The sequence below is a fragment of the Callorhinus ursinus genome, unplaced genomic scaffold (genome assembly GCF_003265705.2).
Source record: "Callorhinus ursinus isolate GAN/ISIS: 27379988/994484 unplaced genomic scaffold, GSC_fseal_2.0 scaffold7, whole genome shotgun sequence".
In the NCBI taxonomy this organism is placed as follows: domain Eukaryota; kingdom Metazoa; phylum Chordata; class Mammalia; order Carnivora; family Otariidae; genus Callorhinus; species Callorhinus ursinus.
This window is the reverse complement of record NW_027397069.1, coordinates 25,590,058-25,610,241: the sequence shown is the minus strand read 5'-3', so window position 1 is coordinate 25,610,241 and position 20,184 is coordinate 25,590,058. Positions and strand designations below refer to the sequence as shown.

General features: G+C 35.4%; 1 protein-coding gene across 11 annotated transcripts in view; it reads right to left on the bottom strand.

Moving 5' to 3' along the window:
• Nucleotides 1–20,184, bottom strand: part of MYCBP2 (MYC binding protein 2) — a 262,416-nt gene that overhangs the window by 79,947 nt on the left and 162,285 nt on the right. For all 11 annotated transcript variants that reach the window (XM_025874720.2, XM_025874721.2, XM_025874722.2 and 8 more), the window contains 6 exons: nt 18,864–19,079; nt 14,763–14,818; nt 11,884–11,999; nt 8,820–8,917; nt 8,016–8,132; nt 6,979–7,119 (listed from right to left, as the gene is read on the bottom strand). In XM_025874720.2, the coding sequence (XP_025730505.1) occupies nt 6,979–7,119; nt 8,016–8,132; nt 8,820–8,917; nt 11,884–11,999; nt 14,763–14,818; nt 18,864–19,079 (744 nt within the window). The remainder of the gene's footprint in view (nt 1–6,978; nt 7,120–8,015; nt 8,133–8,819; nt 8,918–11,883; nt 12,000–14,762; nt 14,819–18,863; nt 19,080–20,184) is intronic.

Below are 20,184 nucleotides of genomic sequence, written 5' to 3'. Positions count from 1 at the left end.
AGAAAGCTAGAGTTTAAAAATAAAATATATTTGCATGGTTTTCTTTGGAAAATTTAGAAAAGTTTAGTCTAAAGATATGAACATGCATGAAAATATTAATTTCTCCAAAGTCTCAATTTCTTACTATTAAAATACATAAATTAGCTTTCATAGATTAATAGGAGTACCACTATGTATATATATATATAAGTATGTATGTATATACACATACAGAAATACACACATATCTATAATCATCTAAATCCTTTTATTCTCAAAGACTAAAGACAAAGATGTTCTCTTAAGAAAATTAAAAGTTAAAGCATACTAAAACCCTAACTAAATTAATGAGCACCAAACTGCAACTCTAAGCTGATAATCTTTCAAGGCACAGAAGATCAAGTAAGTGAGCAATTTTCATTGTGAAAATACATGACCAACATGACAAATGTTCATGCAAAAAAATGATAGTAATTCTTTCATTGTGCTGCTTAATGAGCAGAGTTAAGAATTGCCATTTTTAAAGAGAAAAAGATAAAATGTCTCAGGAAAATTAAGAACAGCATACATATAACAATTAGTGTTATTTTAATTGCCTTAATTTCATTCCGTTACTGCTGTATTAAGTAAATATTTAGTATGTACTAAAGATTAAACAACAGGTTATGTATATATACATATACAAATCTATTAACATAACAAAACCAAGCAATTTAGGGTATGTTAAAGCTGTGGCTATCAGACATCTTCAGGTAACCCATAAAAATGAAATTGGACATAAAATGTGAAAAACATTTGCTAATTTTACCAACTGCCCTGGGTAATGCTGTCAGAGAGGTTACCAAAAGACATTTTTCCTTCATCTCTCCTCCACATCTTTGGGGCCCTAAAATTTGGAAAAATCTACCTACTTTCTATATGTGAACACCAATCAGCCCATGTAGGTTTGTATAAATGCATGGAGATGTTTGGAGACACAAGTTGCTTCTGCAAGAACTCAGATAATATAGGCATTATAAAGGTATCTTAGAACACTTCCAATGAGGTATCATTTACTCTCCTGGATATAAGCTCTCTCTACCACTCAACTTCGCAAAGTTGGAAGCCTCATTTTTGGCAAAGTATCCAAAGAATCAGTTTCAAATCACTGATATGTCCTAGCCCTATCCTAGAAGTAAATTTGTTTTCCAAAAAAAATTTAAGCTCTACTCTAGGCAGTCAAATATCTCCCATGTCAGGTACATAATTGATTCTCTCTCTCTTTTTCTACTTATATTTTCCTCAATGATTGAAACGTCTTACTAGCCTGCTTACATTTTGTAGTTTCCAAATCTTCAGGATTTTAAGATCAACATGTTTTGCCTTATGCCTTCTCAGACTGACCTACATCAACTTCAGAGTCCAGAGTGCTAATCATTTCATGATGGGACCATGACCTGTGCCACCTTCAACATATATCACAGTATTCATCCTCAATTCAATCATTAAGGTTATGAATGTTCACATTCGTTTAATTTGGGAGTTTTACCCAAAGTAACATGATTATTTAAAGCTATATATTTACTTTATCCTTTTGTAACTGTATGTATCCTTCTCTCTCCACTACTTTCTACTTGCTGATCCTGGGAGAGCAGCTATTGACACTAGAAAAATAAGACTGATAAAATACATAACATCACAGGTCACAATGAAATTAAATGAGAGACTAAATAAAAAATTAAAAAAAAAGGCATATATGTGATAGGAATTATTCTGAGCAGCACGATCACATCAAATGCCAAGATTTAAAATTTAGTATTCAACAAATGTTGAAAGCCTACCATGACAAAAATGTAACATTTAACACTTTGGAAGAAATGTGTATGAATAAGAAGGGATTCTTAATGAGTCTTTACCCTTAAGAAGCTTAACAACAGAAATAAGAGGTATACAAGTACAAATGGGCTGATGGCAAGAAAAACAAACTAAGCATTGTGGGTAAGAAGTAAGGCTTTTCTACTTCTAGAGACAAAATGCTGAGAAAAGAGAGAGAACCTAATTTCCCCAATACTTCTATGCTTTCTACCCCTACTCCTTTACTTCACCATATGACTAGTTTTCAGTTCCCAAACATAGTAGGCCTCCATAACTTTGGACACTTGATTCTCTGTCTAGAAATTCCTTCACTTTTTCTTGGAACTTTTCTTCTCAAGTATGACTTCCTGAGTGAAGTCATTCTGTAACTTATCACAATGCAACCTAATCATTTGCGTATGGTATGTCTGTCGAATTATACAGGGAGTACCCCAAGAGGAAGAACTGCACTCCATCTTATTTATTTTGTATCCTTCCCCTTTCCTCTCCACTCAATGCCTATTTCCTATCTTGGTATTTGGTACATTAATAAGGACTCAGTAGTCCTCGAATGAACAACTAATAAATTACTAACTACAGCATTACTGGGAAGTACAGATAAGATGTCAACAGAAATTTTTGAGCTTGGTCAACTAGGAAAACAGTAAAAAAGCTAGAAAAGAAAGGAAGTGAAAGCATTTTAGACAAATGAAACAACATAAACAAAGACTCTTAGATGCAAAATTGAACAGTGTGTTCTAAAAAGGGCACATAGTTCTTTTTTTTTTTTTAAGGGTACAAAGTTCTACTAGCACATAAGCACCTCACAAAAAAGGGTCTGTATTCTTCATATTTATCCCTGTTCTTACCACTTATTAAAATATATTTTTAAAAATACAGTTATTCATAATAGGAAAGTCTAATGCTGCTTACTTTCTGAACTAGAGCATTACTAAAGTGCTAAAATAGAGTGAAAGTCACATTTGCACTAAGTGAGGATGCCATCAATTCTTGGTAAAGTAATGAAGTATTGTTAGGAAGGCCAACAGTTAGTTACAGTACCTATTTGCAGTGACAAGAGTTCTATAAAATGGCCAAATACACAAGACAGTGTAACAAAAATCACTTTGAAGTTTATTCTAAATAGGATTATTTACTGTGATTTTTAAAAATAGTTCATGAAATGTTTAGTCAGTGTTCAAATTTCTAATCCCCACTCCCACTCTCCCCAGAGTTTGGGTCAGGATCTGGATAAAGTACACACATTGATGTGAATGCAAAATTGTTTTAACTAGAAAAGGTTGAAGAGGTAGATGTAAAGATTGCTAAAGACAACTTTTTGGTATTTTTGCATCTTCTTAAGGTAGTGACATCTGTCCTTGGTTATTTCTATATTATTTTTAAATCTCCCGGCTCTCTCCCTCTCTCTTTTTAATTGAGTAGTGTTTTACAATTATTAGGCCTAATTATACTTGATTTGTTTATAAATGGACTGAAGTAGAAAGGGAGAGTAGGTGGAAAGTGAATGTGTTTTTCTAGCAATAAATGTAGTAGTAGATACAAATAAATAAGTAGAAAGATACATTTATTTAGCTGTATTAGTTCCCTGAGAGGATGAAATAGAATCATTATTCCCTCTATTCCCTGTCATGTTTAGCCCTACAGAGTAACATACTCATTAAAAACACTGTACAAGGGGCCTGCCCCCATCCCTACATACAAAACCTTAAAAAACTAGTCCGTCTTTGCCTACATCAGGCTGACTGTGTGAGGCCTCATCTAACACCTGCACTGAAACAACTTTATACCAAATCTGTTTGGAGCCATAGGCCAGTTAGTTTTATCCCCTCTGTCATCACTGGTCACCACATAAAATATAAACCCTTCTGTCATCTACCTGTTCTCATACTTCTCCCTGATCCAGCATCAAACTATTGCCATCTGTCCCATGATTTTATATTGTATCGAATGGGACCCTTCCTTCAATGGCAAACATCTTTAACTTAACTGTGGGTCAGTGCTGCCATCCATCATCTGTGTGTCTTTGTGCTGATGCAGATGATCACCCAACTGCTGAGCCTTTTAGTTCTTAGACTGAGGCACTTAAAATGACTTTCACTCCCACTACACTTCAGCTACCTGCTCCTGGCCCCATTAACAGGCCATATCATTCAGTAAAACACTCTATGAAATAAAATTCAAATACTTTACCTTATCACACAAACCATCTATCCTTCTCTCTCTTCAACTATAGCATACTTATAATATCATTCTAGGATTTAGTTATGCCTCCAGGTCCCTTGGGTCCTCCACTTGTCCTTTCACATTTCTAACTCAGGCTAAATTCCACAGTTGGTGATCTCAAGTCCTCTTTCACAGCATCTGAAATTCTGTCCCTATTTTTCTGTCACAGCAGCCCCAAATTTCAGCCAGTGCTAAAACTGACTCTCTTGGCACTTTTGATTCTAGATACATAGGACTATGGGTGAGGAAGGGCATCCAGAATGGATCCATCCCTTGGTCTCACTGGGTCCTTAGTGGCCCACTAATCCAAAACAAAGAAGTTTTTCCTCAGATCCCTTTCCTATTTCTCTCAAACATTATTCTAAACCTTTACTGCATTTCTAAACCCTCTAACTTAACTCAATTGCTCCAATCTCAACTGACGTCTTTCCTCTTTTCTATCTTATAAAAATCATGGTCTCGGGGCGCCTGGCTGGCTCAGTTGTTAGGCGTCTGCCTTCAGCTCAGGTCATGATCCCAGGGTCCTGGGATCGAGCCCCGCATCGGGCTCCCTGCTCCGCGGGAAGCCTGCTTCTCCCTCTCCCACTCTCCCTGCTTGTGTTCCCTCTCTCACTGTGTCTCTCTCTGTCAAATAAATAAATAAAATCTTAAAAACAAACAAACAAAAATCATGGTCTCCTTCAACCTCTGCCCTCTCTCCCTCCATCCCTAAAAACTTAGCTACTGCCATACCTATCCTCTCCCCTCCCTCACAAAACAACTCTCCAAATGTGCCCTGAATTTTTTCTTCCTTTTTTAGTCTTCAAATTTCTTATCTATATCTTTATTTCCCGCTTTTTACTGGCATCTTTCTTTTAATTTATAAGGCTCTCAAGTCAGTACTAAAATAAAGGAAGGGGAAAACCTCAGCTTTATCAATAATGCCAGGCATTCTGAGTTACCTACATTAAAATAGAACTCATGTCATTCTTCAACATAAAGAAAGGCTAAAAAATACCATAAGTCACTTCATATCTTCAATATTCTGCCTCTCCCTCTAGATTTCTTCAAATAAATCAGTGACAACGTCTTTTACATTCCAGCAAAAACTCATCAAGAAATATTTGTACGGCTCACTCACTTAGCTTTCTTTCTTACCTTCGTTACTGCCCTTCTCTCTCCGACCTCAACAAGACTGTCTACTACGAACTGTCTCTTGAATGGAGTTTAAGAGCATCAAATAATGAAACACACTGTCCAAAATGAAACCATGGGATTTAAAACTTCAACACTCTTCTTGCTATTCCTTTCTACCTTTGCTTATTCTCGTTTTATCTGTGTGAATATCTTCTTCTTCCAAAGGCATCTCCTCAAATGAGCAAACAACGGAATTGAGAAAATTTTGGAGTGGGGGAGATGGTAAAGATAATATAATTTAATATAATGCCTTATCAGAGATAATGGAAAATGGTTTCAAATCATTTAAGGCTAACTTTTTAGACACAGATGATAAAGAATTATTATTTATTTTCCAAACTAGTCCCTCTTTCTAGAGGGTCAAAATCCTTTTCATTTTTATTTTCAAAAGATTTTATTTATTTATTTGTCAGAGAGAGAGAGAGAGAGAGAGAGAGAGAGTGCACAAGCAGGGGGAGAGGCAGAAGGAGAAGCAGGCTCCCCACTGAGCAAGGAGCCCGATGTGGGACTCAATCCCAGGGCCCTGGGATCATGACTGAGCGAAGGCAGGTGCTTAACCAACTGAGCCACCCATGTGTCCCTCCTTTTCATTTTTAAGTGCAGATATAAATATGAGGAAAATTAAAGAAGATCTGGCTTATTTATTCAAAACTTTATATTTTAATTATATATTTAGCATTGTTTAGCTTAACCTCAGTAAAACAGCATGCCAACACTCTCCAAACTTTATCACACACCTATTAGCAAAAACTACAGATACATCTCTCCCTACTGTACTATTATAAAACATATATAAAAGAAGAATGAGATCAATAAATATGAATAGAAGTTCAATTATTTCTTTCCCCAGAGAATCATCGTTTATAACTGCCCCTTTGGAGCACATACTCCGGACTACCAAAGAGGAAAACAAATAATACATTGAATGGTTTGATATAATAAGCTAAATTTATACACTGATTTTTAAGAAATTCAACTGTTTAAAATAGAATTTACCAGTGCTATTTATGAACAGTGTCATAAGGAGTACATACATTTGATGGTGATGAAAAGGAAGAAAAATCATGTATTTCTGTTTAAATTATAAACAGAGCTATGGGTTACTATTATATTTACAGCAATTTATGGACACTGGCTCTAAGTACTCTACTGCATTTGTCAACGAGGTTTGATGAGTTCTCTGGCACTAGGATTTAGCTTCAACTAGAACATTATAACACCACTAAAAAGACTAAAAAAATCCTTCTTATTTTTACACGATAGTATTATAACATAATAGTATTATAAGCCAAGAAAGAAAAGAGTCAAACTTAGACAAAACACAGAGAACTAATTACGAAATGCCAACATACAAAAGAAATACATTATATGTGTTTTTGAATGTATAATAATAGTGAATTCACAATTTTTAGTTTTGAATTGATTCCAAACAGTCGTATGAATAAGAAAGGAAAAAAATAAAAAATATATAAAAACTTCTCTACCTCTTAGAAAGGAATTCCATAGGCCTAGTTTTATTTTACTATCTCCTGCCTGTGATGGATCATAATATGTACTAAAGTCCTTAGTCTTGCCAAACTCCACCTTCATTACACAGAAGAATTAAGACTTATGAATTCAAGCACTTTTAAAATAAAAGTTATTTAGTTGTGGTTTACCTCAGAACTGAAAAGCCTTAATTAAAGAAAGCCCTGTAGTGAGGACAGAGTGTACCTATTATGCTTTTTAAAACCACCTTTTACTTACGTCAACTGGGACTAGAAGACTCTTGCCGAGATGCTGATTAAAGGACAGGCACCAGGCTTCAGTGTAACCATTCATGTTAGGAACATACTTCTTTATTGTCTCATCATTCAGTCTCAGCCATACCCCATCATCATTGTGGATCTATGGAAATAAGCAGTGAAAACAAGCCATGCCCACCCGTAAGTCCTATGAGGCTAGCAAGGGCTAAAAGGCTACAGAGCAGGCAAACGGTGGACGTGAAGGTTAAGCATCTAGTTTTCGCAGGAGGTAAGTAAGAGAAAAACTTTAAGGAAAAAGCAGCTAAGAATGACAAGCAATGTGGTAATTCACAAGGTAAGATAGTAAAAGGAGTAAAAGCACAAAGAAATCACATATTAAGAGAGTTTAAACATAAAATGTTTGTTTCTCAAAAGAACATAAATTCTTCCCTCCCCTCAATTTAGATTTCAATAATCAGAAGTTACTTAGTGGGTATTAATAGAAAAATATGCTGTCCAAATATGTGTTTTAAACATATTTAAAAACAATACTTAAAATATTTAAGAACTGTACTCATTTTCAGCATTTATACAGGTTCTGTTTTTTTTTGTTTGTTTTCTTTTTTAAAGATTTTATTCATTGGTTTGAGAGAGAGAATGAACAGTGAGGAGTGGAAGAGGGAGAGGGACAAGCAGACTCCCCGCGGAGCAGGAAGCCCAATGGGGGGGCTCGATCCCAGGACCCCGAGGTTATGACCTGAGCCAAAGGCAGACGCTCAACGGACTGAGCCACCCAGGCGCCCCCAGGTTCTAGTTGTTAATTTTCTTTCAGGTTAAAAATATAATTTTATTTATTTGTTTTTAAATATAATTTTATTTTATTGATAAAGAAAATAAAATGTTTGAAACTCAATGAACACATCCCACAAAACAATTTTCCAAACATTATCCAAACCAATTAAAACATACTAGCAGAAAATTTAGTAACCTTATTATCATGCAAACAATGCAAAAACTTTCAGTCCAAAACTTATTACCAAGTGTTTCTTTACAAATTACCTCATCAATGAAAGTGATAGTTCCATTGACTTTTACTATGCCTATCTGCTCACTTTGAAGGGAAGGGTGGCTACGGATACGGAGTCCTGCACTGTCCTTGGCCACAAATTTTCGAACCTGGGAAAGGCAAAGACAGCTGAGATGGAAAACCATAGAATAGAGATCTTATAAATAATAAGAAAATTGAACAGATTTGAGAGTATTATAATTCTGAGAAAGTTTCCAAAATTATTTGCAGTTGGTTTCCCTGTGCAAGTAACATTGGTTTATTTATAACAGAATTTTAAAAGTATTAAAAGTACATATTTATAATTTCCTTTCTAAACTCTGAAGACATATGATAAAAAGGAGAAAAGACCCATTTTTTTTCTTTTTAGAAAGATATGACACAAATTCTATTACCAATATTTCCTTTTTAATAGTTTACCAAAATCCCTATACTTACTTTCTAGATGTTAGGAAATTATTTTTTCTTTTAACAGTATAGGATACTTTCCCTGCCAACTTTATGTACTTAATTTCAGTAAAATTTTTGTTAATTGTAAATTTTCAGTAACAGAAGTACACAAGGCCTATAAATTACTACAGCATTATACAAAGAAGCCTAAAAGTACAGGTTCTACAATTTAGAAATGATTAGAATTACCAAAAAATACTCTTCAAATTTATTTCGGGATATTTAAAATTCAAATACTGAAATCAATTAACTAAAATATTAAATGTTCGATGACCACCTTGGAGCATCAGTGAATAAAATTAATAAATCTCTGACCAATTCAGATTCTTATTTCATTCTATCCTAACCTTATTTGGTTGAGGTTCAGTCTTTGGTTTGACCAACTGAGTTCCTGGTGGTATCATCCCTTTTGGTGGGTCTTTTACTTTAACTTCTAGGCCAGCATCTGTAAGAAAAGGAAGGGAACTGTAACATTTAAGAATACAAGGGGGAAGGATTGTTAAACCTAACCTTATGGACATTCACAGACTATTTTAAACAAATAAAATGAATATTTAAATTCTTTTTAAGGTGATTAATATTTAAAAGCTAAAAAAACAGACTCCTAACTATAGAGAACACACTGATGATTACCAGAGGGGAGGTGGGTGTGGGGATGGGTTAAACAGGTGATGGGGATTAAGGAGGGCACTTGTGATGAGCACTGGGTGATGTATGGAAGTACTGAATCAACATATTGTACACCTGAAACTAATATTACACTACATGTTAACTAACTAGAATTTAAATAAAAACTTAAAACAAGAGCAAAAATCAAAACTATAATAAAACCTTATGTCTGTCAGAATGGCTAAAATTAACAACACAAGAAACAACAGGTGTTGGTGAGGATGTGGAGAAAGGGGAACCCTCTTGCCCTGCTGGTGGGAATGCAAACTGGTGCAGCCACTCTGGAAAATAGTATGACGGTTCCTCAAGAAGTTAAAAATAGAGCTACCCTACGATCTAGCTATTACACTACTAGGTATTTACCCAAAAACTACAAAAATACTAATTCAAAGGGATACATGTACCCCAATGTTTATGGAAGCATTATCTACAGTAGCCAAATTATGGAAACAGCACAAGTGTCTATCGACAGATGAATGGATAAAGAGGTGGTGCGTATGCACAATGGAATATTACTCAGCCATCAAAAAGAATGAAATCCTGCCATTTGCAATAACACAGATGGAGCTCGAGTGTATTATGCTAAGCAAAATAAGTCAGAGAAAGAAAAATACCATATGATTTCACTCATATGTGGAATTTAAGAAACAAAACAAACAAAAGCTAAACAAAAGAGAGAGAGGCAAACCAAGAAACAAGAGTGCACACTGATGGTTACCATAGGGGAGGTGGGTGGGTGAGGGTGATTAAGGAGTGCACTTGTTGTGATGAGCACTGAGTGGTGTATGGAAGTGCTGACTCACTATAATGTACACCTGAAACTAATATTACACTGTGTTAACTAACTGGAATTTAAATTAAAACTTAAAAAAAAAAGAAATATTTGAAAAATGGCCTTAGGATTCCAAATGAGTGTCTCAGAGGTTCAAGGAAAAGAGAAGGGGTCCCTATTCCCTATCTATGAAATGATACTGAAAAAATATATAAAGAAAACAAGAAACCCTTGTGAAGTTAAATGTTAGCTCACATCAGATGGCTGTGCCAGCTCACTGCTTCAGATTATAACTTGAGTGACACCAATCACCATTCTAGCCAGTAGGCAGCACAGCATGGTAGTTAAAAGCTGGGGGGGGGGGGTTCTCATGTTAGACTGTTTTGGTTGTTCCCATATCTGCTGCTAATTGTCTGTCTCTCAGTACCTCAATGTTTTTATCTATAAAATGAGAATGAGAATAGCACCTACCTTGCTGAGCTATTGTGAGAATGAGACGATTTAACACATAAGGTGTGCATAAGACAATGTAGACATAATTAAGCGCTCAATAAATATTAGCTATTAATAGCATCGTTATTCTAATGAATTATCTGTCCTTGCCTAGGGTCAAGCAAGATCCCAGCCTACTGACAGTTTGGTCACCCTGGGAAAAAGTTAAATTTGAAAGGTAGGACAGAAAATGATGCTAAGTTAATGTGAATCATTTTCTTCAGTTTCATTTCAAAAAACAAATATAAGTGGATTTTTCTTATCTACCTTGTATCAGTTTTCTTCAGCCATTAGTGAAAATTAAGCCATTCTTGACTACCTCCACTTTGAATTCTTATAATTTGTACTTTTCATGTATCACTACTTATATTCTACTTCATGTGATTTTGTTTGACCATTTTATCAGGCAATCATCAGTAACTGTTAACACTTGAGGAACTGTCTTACCTAGAACAATGTTTTGCTCAGAACCAACTAAAGTTCGCTGAACTAAAGGCTTTATGGAGATGTTGAAATAAAGAAGAGTGCAGCAAAGACTGAGGATAAAGGCCTCTGGAACAGGGGAATGTGATATATCTATCTGATTATATACAGTTACATTAATGCATGTTCTATACAGTTACATAAAGTTCCTCTTTACCTTCACTGTAAAAACAAACTACTAAACCAGAGTTCTTCAAAGGGTATTTTGGTGGAATGTTAATCAGTATTGCTTTTATCTCTACCTTCACTCCCTCTTCCCTACAGCAAAAGGTCTCAGGATAAGGGTTAAACAAAGTTAGACAAGATTCTTAATTTCAGGGCTTTTAGAATCCCTTCTATGTTAATGTGAGTTGTATGAATGTCTAAGATGAGAGTTTTAGGTTTTCCGAATCTACCTCATCAAAGAAGCCCTTTCTCTTGAAAAGCATCAGGAATCAGTGTTACAAGGAATTTATATTGATAAACACTTACTAAAGCCTTCTTGTTTTATTGTTGTCTATGACATGAATAGTAAAGGAAAAGATTAACACCCAAAGGAAAAGCAATATACTTTTCAGAGTTAGTGGTGGATACAGAAAATTCATTCATTCAATAGGTATTTATTGAGCAGCCATTATGTGCCAGGCACTGATCTAGATACAAGGATGAATGAGATGGTCTCTGCTCTATGGAAAGGCAGACAGACCATGAGGGGAGATGAGGATGCCCATGGTTATAATTTAGCAACAGAGAGGAGATCATACTTGACCAGTCACATTAGAGAATGGAGGGAAGGAGTCATGAGCGCTATAATGATACCATAAATTATCACAAAATTTTGAGATGTTATGAATGCACTAATTAAGTACTCACTGTAAAGGAGGAAATGAAGACCCAAATAAGTAATGAAACCTGTCCATGTGTCTACAATATAAGTTAAGGAGAAAACTAGAACAGAAAGACAATTCTGATTCTGATTGTTTGCACTAAGTAACTCATAACTTAAAAAAGAATACCTATTTCAATGCCATCAATGGTCACATGAATAGTGTAGAGTCCAATAGCCCCTGGAGTCCAATTTGCACAATAAGTGCCATCGTTATTGACACGGATCAGCATATTCTCACTGGGTCTGAAAAGAAACAAGATGAATATTGGAAAATTTACTTTTGGTTAAACAGCTGACGACATCATTAAGATAATTTCTAACTGTATTATTACAATGGATGGCAATCCTATTGTCCTGCCACAGTATGTGTTCCTACCCTCCAAAATGACAATTTCATTTTTTTTCCTCTCCTCAAACCTCCATCACCCTTCTTCCACACTCTCAGAGGATCATGATCTTTTTTTCAGTGAGAAACAGAATTAGATACAAACCCAGAGTTGCAATCAGATTAATAAACCTACTTTCTATTTCTCTACCTTCTATCCTGTTATAATGCAAAAAGTGCCTTGGCACTCATTTAAAGCAAGCCCCCTCATTTGTGCTGTGAATCTCATTCCCTCAACACATCCATGCTGTAATCACCTTGCTCACTCTCATGCATCAATTTCTCCCACTTTACTGAATCATCTCTATTTCCATCTCGTTTCTACACAAACTTCAGAATCTCCCAACTTAAACACTCCTTGATGTGTCATAAGACCATCTCTAATAAGGTCTCATGTCCCTTTCCCATTTATATCAAAACTTTAATCTAAAGAATGGTCTACAATCACCCTCTCCCATTTCTTCATTTCCAGTTCTCTTCCACAACTTATCCTAGTTAGGCCTATGTTCCCAGCACTTCATTGCAATTGCTTCTGTCGGTCACCAATGACCCCAAATTCAATGGTCATTCCTTCATCCTCAGCAATCTCTCAGTAGCATTTGATACTTGACAGCTCCTACTTTCTTGAAATAACTTCTTTTTGCTTCTGCAACATTCTCCTAGTTTTTCTCTTACCTCACTGGCCACTGTTTTTTAGTGTTTTGTTGGTTCTCCTTCTTCTGACCACCCCTTAATTTATGGACATTTCACAGGGTTTGGGTCTAGTTCTTTTTTCGTTCAATAGCATCTCTCTAGTTGATCATTTATCCATTCCTCAGTTTTAAATACCATCTCTATGTAGATGACTCCAAATTTCATTTCTCCCCTGTATTTCAAACTGAAATATCCCCACTTTGATAACCAGGAGACATCTTGGCATCTTTAACATATCCAGAGAACTCTTATTTCTCACCCCAGCACCCAACAAAACAGAAAAGACGCCCGCTCATTTCTCAGACTTTTAGACCCCATAGAAATCATGATATTCTACATCAGAGGTCAGTAACATTTTCAGTAATGATATTTTAGTCTACTGTGCCAAATAGTCTCTGTCACACTACTTAACTACCACTGTGGGGCGAAAAGTAGCCACAGACAATACTTAGCTAATGAGTAAGCCTATGTTCTAACATCATTTTATTTACAAAAACGGGCCTGATATGGTCTGCAGGTCTAAGGTGGCCAACCCCCATACTACTATCCTGCTCTCTGATGTCACCCTCACCCATTTTCCTTCTTGCTCACTACTCTCCTGCACCACTCTTTTGGTTCCTCAGAGACATCAAGCTCCATCCGCCCTAGAACAAACTTCTTTCTCTGCCTAGAACGAACTTCCTCCAAATCTTACCACAGCCAACTACCATCCAGCTTTCCAATCAGTAAACACCTCCTCACACAGGCCTCTCCTGTCACCCAATACTTTGGTGGCCTGTCCTATCCCCATCACTATCAAAAAACCCCTTACTTAATTATTCCTATTTTGTTTACTTATTTATAGTTTGTTTCTCTACAGGAATGTAAATATCATAAGAACCAGTACCTTGTCTATTTTGTTCATAAAAGTATCCCAGAGCCTGTATGTCTTTCACACAGCAAATGCTTAATAGTATTGCTGAATAAATAATGCATTTACTTAGATGAGACTATTTTAATTAGGTTTAAAATGCCTAATGTATATGAAAAACTATTTACTGGCAAATGGCCATTTTTTTCTTATTTAACATGTTATAAATGTATAGTTCATATTTATTTTATAAAAATCATATGCTTCCATTGTATGGACATTTTGTAACTAAAATTAAGCCTGAGACAGAATGTTAATTCCCTATTTCTAGATAAAGATACATTCTCAAAACTTGGCTATTTTTATAGAAAACTTTCTACATTATGCATTAAAACTCTATTTTGAATACATGTCAGAATAAATTCACAGTAACCTGCTAATTTCTAATAAATCATGTGATATGTGACATAATGAAATGTGTAAGAATTTTTTTTAGGTCCACTTTGGAGTTTTTTCTAAATTTTATGGAGGTAGTAGCCTCTACAAGGTACAATCCATCTAATAATTTTTTTCAAGGCTTCCAAAAGCACTTCTCCTAACAAGGAAATAAAATAGTAAGTCAAAAAATCAGCTCAAATCTGGAGTTAAAACTACTCAAGGGCTGAAAAGTTAAGACCTCAGAACTAAAATTACAAGTACAACATGTACTGAAATCGCTCCGTAACTCATTAGGTAAAGGAGAGAAGGAAAAAAATCCTGAAAAAACAAACTAAACAACTCTAAAGAAGCCAATATATATCTTTTTAGATACTAATTATCCTTTCTCTAGTATCTTAGTATTATATAACATATTGGCAGTATTGCAACTGAATATAATATATTCTATCTTTGCAACTGAATATAATATATTCTATCTGTAAATCTATGCATTATAAAATCTGTGGTAAATCTCTACTTGAACATAAAAAATGCTATAAAATATCTACTTATGGAAAATAAAGTTGGAATGCAGGGTGATGTTAGTTGCAAGCAGTTGACAATACATGTCTTGGCTATGTGTTGCAAAAATGATCCTTACCTTTTAGGAGTTGGTGATGCAAAACGCAGTTCTTCAAATGAGTAATTTTCATAAACCTTTAAAGAGAGACCAGTAAGAATCCAGTAAAGTAAGAAATTCCATCAAGACCAGTAACTCATTAGAAACATTCCTAAGGCAGTGATAAGACATCAATAAATGGTCCTGAGACAACTGGTTCTCCATATAGGAGTAAAAGAAAAACTCAATTACCTGCATCATACCCTTTACAAAAATAAATTCTAGGTGTGTTAAAGACCCAAATGTAACAAACAAACCATCAACAAATTTAGAGGGGAAAAAAAAATCTTCTGAGTACATTAAAATTTTAGATTTTTCCCAAAGACACTATAAATAAAGGGCAAGGATAAGCCTTCACCTGGGAGAAGAGGATTTGCAATTCACATAACCAAAACAGGATATGAATCCATTATATAAAGATTGCTGCAACTGGACCTGGAGAACAATCTGTTTCTTAATAAAAGGAACAAAAAAGTCTGGAAAAAATTATGGTGAAATGTAAAGACAAAAATGGACTGTAGGTCCCTGAAACTAGTTACGTTATTCCCAATATTTTTGTATTCTTGCAACACTGCCAAACTGATCATTATCTTTCAAAGTTCAGGTAAAGTTCTCCAACTGCTCATTCACTTCTAACTTCTACTCTGCTTAGAGTAAAGAGAGGCACACCCATACCACTCAGAAGCCTCCTTCCTTTCTCCCATACTTCTATTTTCATGAATGTGATTTAGAAGAGATCTAGCTGTCTTCACCTACTAAAAGTTACAAATGAGAAATATGCTGCTTAAGGTTAGGTCTAGCAGGAAAACCCAGGGTTCCAGATTCCCAGCACAATGTGTTTTCCACTCCACCATTTTCCCTCAAAACACATACTAAATTTACTAATGAAAGAATAGATCATATCTCATTTTCCCATCCTCCACAATATTTGGCTGACTGCTGAGTAGCACAGAGTAGGTGTGAATGGCTGATACAAGAAAATCCCTTTCCTGGAACATGCATTGGTATCTCAGAGACAGTGTGGGAATGGTATTCTGTAAATGCTCTAACCCTAGGCTACTCAGAATAGTCTTGAAAAACTGCATCCAGTTCTGGTAACCAGATTTTCAAAAGAAATTACACAAATTGAAGCATGTTCATAGGAAACTAAAAGAATGATTAGGGAGGTAAGGGGACCAAAAAGTAGATCCTTAAATAAAAATGGAAATGAATGAGAATGTTTATCTTCAAATTCTTTAAGTCAGTGGATGAGTCATCCAAAACTCCAGCTTTTCAGTTCCCTCAATTCTTCAACCTCAACAAACTTAACAAAAGTCACAGACCTGTGACATTCTGCAGAATTGTTCTTTCTTGGAATCACAACAAAAGGGCCTGCTTACAGTCTTCTGCCTCAGTGACTCCTACTGTATCTATTCTTAGATTACTAGTCCTTTTCATCCCAATTCCCTCTCTCTGGATCTTCATCGATCATCCTGTCCAAACCAATTAGGTTCCACTGTCCTTTCTTTAAGCACCATCTGCTGAATTCCCTTTTCACACTACTCATCTGTGGAGCTATCTGGCAAAACTTCAATGCTGAATCAATCCAAATGATTACCTTACCCATGTTCATACAACACACACTGCAATGTTAATAATACAGGATGTCCAATTTCATTCGATTCTTCAAGGATGGATGATAACTCTTTTCTCATCAGTTCTCTTTCATTCTCCATAATGAATATTTCTTTTTCCCCCTTTGTTTTAAAATCTTGACTCTGACATTCATCACTCCTAATCCAACTTAAAACGTGTAATTACTGGGATGCCTGGGTGGCTCAGTCGTTGAGCATCTGCCTTCGGCTCAGGTCATGATCCCAGGGTCCTGGAATCGAGCCCCGCATCGGGCGCCCTGCTCAGCGGGAAGCCTGCTTCTCCCTCTCCCACTCCCCCTGCTTGTGTTCCCTCTCTCACCGCGTCTTTCTGTCAAATAAATAAATAAAATCTTAAAAAAAAAACCCCATATAACTACTATCATAATAAATCTTTTGGCTGCACAACTTACAAATTAACAAGTATCTGTATTAATTACTTTTCTTTTCCCTCTCCTGTAGGGTGAAAGAGGTGATCCTCCTACTTAAGGCCCACCCCTCCCTTATAAAGAGTCTGGAGCTCTAGACTCTATTTTCATTTCTCAGACTATCTTCCTGGTTTCTTTCCTCTGGACTGTCTCCTCATCAGTATTAAAACGTCTAAGTCCTTCTCTACTCATCCCAAACTTTAAAGCCTTCAGTCAATTCCATTTCTGCTGTTTCTTCTTAGAACCAAATATCTTGAAAGACTTAATCTACTCATTTTGTCTTTATTTTCACTTCTGCTCCATCTATAAATTCTTCCAATCTATGATGCCTTTAAAAATGCTACTGCCAAGATCACTGATGAATTCATTGTTGCTAGATCCTTCTGCAGCATAACTTTGTTAACCCCTCCCAAACTGCTCTTTCAAGACATGCTGTAAGGAAGTCGGCAGGAAAATCAAATATGGAGTCAGACTCCCTGCCACTTGTGTGAACAAGTTACTTAAGCTCTCTCTGTGCTTTAGTTTCCACGTACGTAAAATGGGAATAAAAACAGTAATTTATAGGGCTGTTGTGAGGATTACATGAGTTACTGTACATTAAGTGGGGGGAAAGTGGCAAAAAGTAAATGCTGGTCCTAGCTTAATGTCTTACCTCTTTGGCTAATATTATCAATGTTTCTTTTTTTCTTTTTTTTCTTTTCTCTTACCTACTTTGTAAATCATTGTCTCTCAAAATGTAGGTTTTGAATTTGAATCATCACTTTGTATAGTTGCAAATTCTTGAACCTCTCTCCAGACCTACTGAATCTCAATCTTCAGATTATTGGAAAATCTCCTTTTTAAATAAGTGCTCCAGGTGATTTTGATGTAGACAAAAGTTTGAGAATCACCAATATTGGTGTTTCTCAGGATCCTGCCCTGGAACTTCTCCCTTCACTCAAAATGGAAGATAGGTATCATCTGCTTCCATGATATCATGAGTAATCCAGTGCTAATTATTCTCAAATTCTTTTCTTCAGGTAAGGTCTGTGATCACTTCAGGTTTGTACAACCAACTTCCTTTTACATATCTTCGCGTGGATATTTCAGAGATATCTAAAACTCATCACACCCAAAAATATTATCTTCCTCAACCAAAACCTGCTCTTTCTCCACTATCAATCTTACTACTTAAGGTCAAACTGTGAATTTCACCTTTTAATTCTTACCTCTTTCTCTTTATCCTCTTCAGCCACCAAGTCCTACTGATACTAAATATCTTTTGAATCTATTCTCATTAGTTCAAGGGATTAGCACATCTCACCGCATTAAGTCAACAGTCTCCTAAAGGGACTTAAACCTAACCATACCTCTTGATCATTTGTCCAATTATTCTCCATATTCCACTATGATCTTTATAAAACACAAATCTAACTGTGCCATTCTTCTAACTGAAAGCCTTCAGTGGCTCACCACTGCTCTCTGTTACTGGCACAATTCCTAACTCCTGCTTTAGCTAATGCGCAACCTGCTAATTTAGTCCAGTGTTGCCTCTGAAGAGAACTAAAAATGCTGCACAAAATATTTTTAAAAATCTGTCTAAAGGCACTGGAGAGCAAAAAAAAAAAACCCAAAGAAGGAGAAAACCCAAAGACATGAGGCTGGCATGTGAGAGAACCCCAAAATCGAAGGGGGCCTAGGTAAACTGAATTCCTGAAGGGCTATGTCCTAGGTGGGAGAAATGGTAATTGAAGATAGACAAATACTTTTGCAGGAAATGAAACTGAGTTTTCAACCATCTCAATCTCTGATTGAATTAACTTGATCTATTACTGGAATCCCCCCTAGGCATCTGCCAAAAAAAAAAAAAAATGAAAATCCTCTTTGGAGGAAAAGAAATCATCTAAAAAAAAAAAATTCCAAATTTGTATCTATCAATAGCTCTCTAGATCTGTAATTTTGTGTCTGTGTTTGGATCACTGAAATGTCTGTTAAGTTAATAAATGGTGGAAAATAAAACTTTTCTGATGAGTGAAATAAATTACCTTCATCATGGTAATGGCAATATACCGAGCCTCCTTCACTATCATCGGTTCATAGGAAACATCCAGCTTTGGTGATGCCAGCCCGCCAAAAGTCATATCAGTATTAGAAGGTGCAGCCGCTATTGCAGGGCTGCCAGGGATCCTTTGAGGTTTTTTCACTTGCTCTTGTTGTAAAGATGTTTTTTTCTGAGAAACAGGAACGGCTTTCACTTCCACCTAACCATATTATAAAAACCAAATACTATTACTATATAATTGTCCATGACACATTCAAAGAAACAATTAACAAGTACGGACCCACAACTCCATAAATTTTATGTGACCACTTGGTCTGTCTTGGGCATTCCTTTCAAAGGTGTGCAGAATGACTTCAAGATAGTTCCACAATGTGAATCTGGAATGCACCATGTAAAAGAGGCCTTGATTTTTGGAACAAATAATCATAGATATCAAAACATAAAATAAAAATAAATGCCACTATTCATAAAGTACAGGACAGTAGAAGGAATCTACACCAAATTCTTGAATTCTTGCAGGGGATAACATTAAATTACCTTATTAGGTAATTCAAGTATACTTTCCCACAATCTCCACATATTTTAAAGCACTAATCTCAATTTTAGCTGTACTATTGTGCAGAAGAAAATGTACTCCATTGATAAGACTTAAAAAATAACATATAATAAAAGAAATTTGGACTGATATAATGCCCTGGGAATATTACAAATCCATCTTATATTTAAAACACAGGAGTTTAAAGGTATGAAGTAAAATTCTTCAGCTTATGTGCATTGCCATCATTAAAAGCTTTAAACTTTGAATGTAATAAAAAGAAAAAAAGGGGAAAAGATAAAAAGTAAACACTTTCAAATTTAAAGACACTTGATTTTTTAAATTACAGCCATTATTTTTATACATATATTTTGATTTAATCTTTCTTTAAACAACTACATTTACTCTAAGTAAATTAGCATCAAAAGTACATTTGCCTATGTACTATGAACCTTGAAGTAAATCACTAAACAATTTTATACTCTAAGAATACCGAGATATTGTAGAATGATAGTTATTCCGCTTTCTTTTTATAAACTACTCTGGGAGTGAACAGGATTTCGTGGCTCAATCAATTCTAAGCTTCAAACAACCAAATCACTTTGTAACAACACATCTTTGAGGGGGTGGGGGCAGCTGGGGAATCGCTTATAATAAATTTTAATTCCATATACATTTTTTTAGAAATATAATAAAAGTTTTAAATGAGATATTTACATTAATTATATCATAATGGATTCATTTTATGCATTACAGTATGCTCTAAAAT